Source organism: Leptonychotes weddellii, chromosome 1 (assembly GCF_054177405.1).
Source record: "Leptonychotes weddellii isolate Sample4059 chromosome 1, ASM5417740v2, whole genome shotgun sequence".
In the NCBI taxonomy this organism is placed as follows: domain Eukaryota; kingdom Metazoa; phylum Chordata; class Mammalia; order Carnivora; family Phocidae; genus Leptonychotes; species Leptonychotes weddellii.
This window is the reverse complement of record NC_138369.1, coordinates 11,853,001-11,857,406: the sequence shown is the minus strand read 5'-3', so window position 1 is coordinate 11,857,406 and position 4,406 is coordinate 11,853,001. Positions and strand designations below refer to the sequence as shown.

Genomic DNA, 4,406 nt, shown 5'->3' with positions numbered 1-4,406 from the left:
CAAGCAGAGGGAGTGGCAGAGGGAGAGGGAGAAGCAGGCTCTGCACTGAGCAGGGAGCCCGATGCGGGACTTGATCCCAGGACCCTGAGATCATGACCTGAGCTGAAGGCAGACGCTTAACCATCTGAGCCACCCAGGCGCCCAAGCATCTGACTCTTGATTGTGGCTCAGGTCATGATCTCAGGATTGTGAGATTAAGCCCCTATGTCAGGCTCTGGGCTTGGCATAGAGCTTGCTTGAGATTCTCCCTCTACCCCTCCCTTCCCCACACCCCCACCCCCACCGCTGTTCACATGCATGCTCTTCAGGGCACTCATACACACTCACTCTTCCCCTCTAAAAAAAAAAAAAACCTGACCCACTTACAGCGCCTTCCAAATCCTTAACTGGTTTATTAATTGACTATTATGTCTTAGAATTGTGATCCTTGGCAATACACCATGGAAATCAGCTTCCTTTTTTTTAAGATTTTTTTGTTTATCTGAGAGAGAAAGAGAGCACAAGCAGGGGGAGGGGCAGAAGGCGATGGAGAAGCAGGCTCCCCACTGAGCAGGGAGCCCGACGCGGGACTCGATCCCAGGACCCTGAGATCATGACCTGAGCTGAAGGCAGACGCTTAATGACTGAGCCACCCAGGCAACCCTGGAAATAGTTCCGTGTATTTGGGTTTTGCTTTCCACACGTAGAAAGTAAGATAGAATGCTCTCTGAGGCACTCTGGGGGGAGATCAGCTGAGATGGGGAGGTTTGGCTCCTGTGAGCAGACACCCCGCTCCATGCTCCGCTCTGGGCTTCACTCAGCACAGGGCCAGTAGGCCTGGGGTGACAGGCTCCCTCTAGCTCCAGACACACACTCACGTACCTCCCCCCAGGTGTGGCACTCCTGGCCAATGCCCCTGAGCGAGTTGTTGAACGGCGCCGACGGCCCCGAGACAGCCCTGTCCTGAGCAGCAGCGGCGTCCGGGCCACCTCCAGGGCGGCCAAGCAGAGGTCGGGGCTCCCGCCCTCTGAGGAGCAGCTGGCCTCCCAGCGGGTGAGTCACAGGAGGTGGGGGACACCAGCACCCGTTGGTGGCCAGGTCTTATCCCTGCCGCCTGCCCCACAGGACCGCCTGAGCCAGGTGCTGCGGGAACTCGAGGATGAGAGCACGCCCATCGTGAAGCTGGGGGACGCCAGCATCGCTGCCCCTTTCACCTCCAAGCTCTCCTCCATCCAGTGCAGTGAGTCCCACCCCCAGTCCCTCCCCCCATGCCCATCCTGATGGGCCCCCACACCCACACCTTCCTCCCCTCTCATGGCCCCCCCACAGTCTGCCACGTGATCAAGCAGGGCCGCTGCACACTGGTGACCACGCTGCAGATGTTCAAGATCCTGGCACTCAATGCCCTCATCCTGGCCTATAGCCAGAGTGTTCTCTACCTGGAGGGCGTCAAGTTCAGTGACTTCCAGGCCACGCTGCAGGGGCTGCTGCTGGCCGGCTGCTTCCTCTTCATCTCCCGCTCCAAGGTGGGCTGAGCCACAGGCAAAGCAGGGGCTCCCTCCCCAGCCCAGGAGTACCGTCTGCCTCTGGGCCAGCTAGGGTGGACTGTTAAAGGCACCACCGCTTGTCATCCATTCGTCTTCACAGCAGCCCTCGGGGTGGGAACTGTCATCCCCATGTTACAGATGGGGATCAGGGGACAGAGCAGGTGCACGCTGAGGCTCCCCGGAGTGGCACGACTCGGGCCCCAGCACTGTCCACCAGCTGGGGTCTCAGGTGGGCTACACAGAGCTCACAGGCAAAGAGAGGACAGATGGGGAAATGATTACCAAGACCACTCAGAAAGTGTTCAGTGTCATGAAAAATACAAAGTGGGTCACAGGCTACAGGGGACAGCCTCGGGATCGTTCAGGGGAGCCTGTGTGATGCATAAGGAATAAGGGAACCTTCCAGGAGGTAGCCAGAAGGGCCATAGATAGACATGGACTGATGCAAGGAGCACCTGGTAGCTGGAGGAGGTGGGAGGTGCGTTGTGTCAACCATGAGCACCCGCTGGGTCCCAGGGAGGGCTTTGGTTTGTTCTAGAACAAGGGGAAGGGGGTGGATTTTAAACACCCTGTGGCTGCTATGTGGAGTGCAGGCCTTGAGTGAGGGTGTGGTGGCATCATCTCGGCTAAGGGGCTGGGGAACGAGCAGGGCTCTGGGGTCTGGTGCTGACTCATAACCTCCAGGATTTGGTGACTGCTCTCTACACGAGTCCTGCTAGGAGGGTGGGGGAGGGGGGCGCCAGGGGGGTGGGGGGTAGGCCCAGGTTGAGCCTGGACCCTTACTCCCTATCCTGCCACTACAGCCCCTCAAGACTCTCTCCCGAGAGCGACCCCTGCCCAACATCTTCAACCTGTACACTGTCCTCACGGTCGTGCTCCAGTTCTGTGTGCACTTCCTGAGTCTTGTCTACCTATACAGCGAGGCCCAGGCCCGGAGCCCCGAGAAGTGAGTGCTGGCCCAGCCTGGGGCTTGGGGAGGGGCAGAGCGCTCCTAGGGGAGGCAATGTCCCTGCGGTGAGGGTGCAGGAGGATGTACATGCAGATGTTGCCCTGGGGTAACCAAGGCCTGACTGGTGGGGTCGGCCAGGCAGAACCCTGGCTTTGTACAGGGATGGTGGGGGTCAGAGAGTAGCCCTGTCCCCTATGTGTCGCTGCAGGCAGGAGCAGTTTGTGGACCTGTACAAGGAGTTTGAGCCGAGCCTGGTCAACAGCACCGTGTACATCATGGCTATGGCCATGCAGATGGCCACCTTTGCCATCAACTACAAAGTGAGGCCCAGCCCTTGCCTGACCTGAGTTCACCCTGCCCACTTTCTTGGCCCCTGCAACACATGACTGTCCATCCATCTGTCCCCACAGGGCCCACCGTTCATGGAGAGCCTGCCAGAGAACAGGCCCCTAGTGTGGAGCCTGGCCGTGTCGCTCTTGGCCATCGTGGGCCTGCTCCTTGGCTCCTCGCCTGACTTCAACAGTCAGTTTGGCCTCGTGGACATCCCCGTGGAGGTGAGTGGCCCCGTGGGTGTGGCCCCAGGACTCAGCCTGGGCCCATCTGCAGGCACCCAGCTCACCAGTGCTCCTTGCCCCGCAGTTCAAGCTCGTCATCGCCCAGGTCCTGCTCCTGGACTTCTGCCTGGCGCTCCTGGCCGACCGTGTCCTGCAGTTCTTCCTGGGGACCCCGAAGCTGAAAGTGCCTTCCTGAGATGGCAGTGCCGGCACTTGCTACCCATGTCGGTGCCACTGGGCAGGAGCCCCAAGAGGGAACACTGCTCCCGTGGCGAGGCAGGCCCGGCCTTGCCGCCAGGACTGAGCTGAGCTGGGACCACCCCACAGCCACCTGAGGGCCTGGCTGGCAGACCCAGCCCTGGGCCGGCCCCTTTGGTAAATAAAGCCGCATCCACCGTTTTCAGAAGCCCTGCCTCCACCTCTGTCTGCACCACTGAACGGGTCACGATGGGGCTGTGCGGGTCACCAAGCAGGGTCCTGGCACCCTCCCCAGGAGCCGTGAGGTTATTAACGACAGCCCCTGGGACCCAGATATTCAGCTCTTAGATGGGCTGAGCTCCAGCCCCAGAGACTTGTGCATATTTCGTAATTTGACAAGCACCTCCCTATTTCTGTGGTCTCTCAGATTGATGTTCTCGTCTCTTAGGCACTGGTGGAAGGTTTTAGGATCAATGGCATTTTCTTCTGTTCAGTAATATGTGAAATAACAGCACTCCTTCCTCTCGTGGTGTGTTAGATGTGAGGAAGTTCAATCCAGGTCGTTGCAGATGTTAACTGGGGTCACACTTGAGGGGACCCTGTGCCATTCATCATCTCCTGTCAGCCCAGCTTTGCAACCTGGCTCCGCCCTTGTGCTGACACCGTCCTTCCTTTCAGAGGTCGCGTACTCCTTGCAACTGAGGAGTTTGTGGAGTAGGCTGCATGAGAGCAGAGTCATGGTCATGGGAGATTTTCCTGCCTTCTCAACAGCTAAGAACTTTAGAAAGCAAAGTTATAAACTTGTTTTTATTTATTTAGAGAGAGCATGGGTAGGGGTATGGATGGGAGAGGGAGAAACAGGCTCCCTACAGGGAACCTGATGTGGGGCTTGATCCCAGGACCCTGGGATCATGACTTGAGCTGAAGGCAGATGCGTAACTGACTGATTAACCAGGCGCCCTGTAAATCTGTCTTTCAAACTAGAAATTCCACTAGGGGTATGGGTGCATTTTTATAACTTTTGACAAGCTGCATGTGAAAATCTCAGGCCTGGTACCCAGGCCCAGCCTACAAGACAACCTCTGCCTCCCTGCTGATCCGTGAGGGGCTCACCACCCTTTCCCATCTTCACGCCTTGGTCATCCTCAGCAGTCTGTCCGTGTCCAGCTTCCCCATCAG

The 4,406-nt window shown here is 58.1% G+C and overlaps 1 protein-coding gene across 2 annotated transcripts in view; it reads left to right on the top strand.

Annotated features, from left to right (window-relative positions):
• ATP13A1 (ATPase 13A1) overlaps positions 1 to 3,435 on the top strand; it is a 17,556-nt gene extending 14,121 nt beyond the window's left edge. The window contains exons 20-26 of one of the 2 annotated variants that reach the window (XM_006742111.3): positions 872 to 1,032; positions 1,105 to 1,219; positions 1,309 to 1,505; positions 2,330 to 2,472; positions 2,684 to 2,795; positions 2,886 to 3,029; positions 3,115 to 3,435. In XM_006742111.3, the coding sequence (XP_006742174.1) occupies positions 872 to 1,032; positions 1,105 to 1,219; positions 1,309 to 1,505; positions 2,330 to 2,472; positions 2,684 to 2,795; positions 2,886 to 3,029; positions 3,115 to 3,225 (983 nt within the window). In that variant the 3' untranslated portion in view covers positions 3,226 to 3,435. Of the gene's footprint in view, positions 1 to 871; positions 1,220 to 1,308; positions 1,506 to 2,329; positions 2,473 to 2,683; positions 2,796 to 2,885; positions 3,030 to 3,114 lie in introns of both variants that reach the window. The other variant, XM_081816416.1, reaches the window with a different exon arrangement.
• Positions 3,436 to 4,406: the final 971 nt, after the last annotated feature.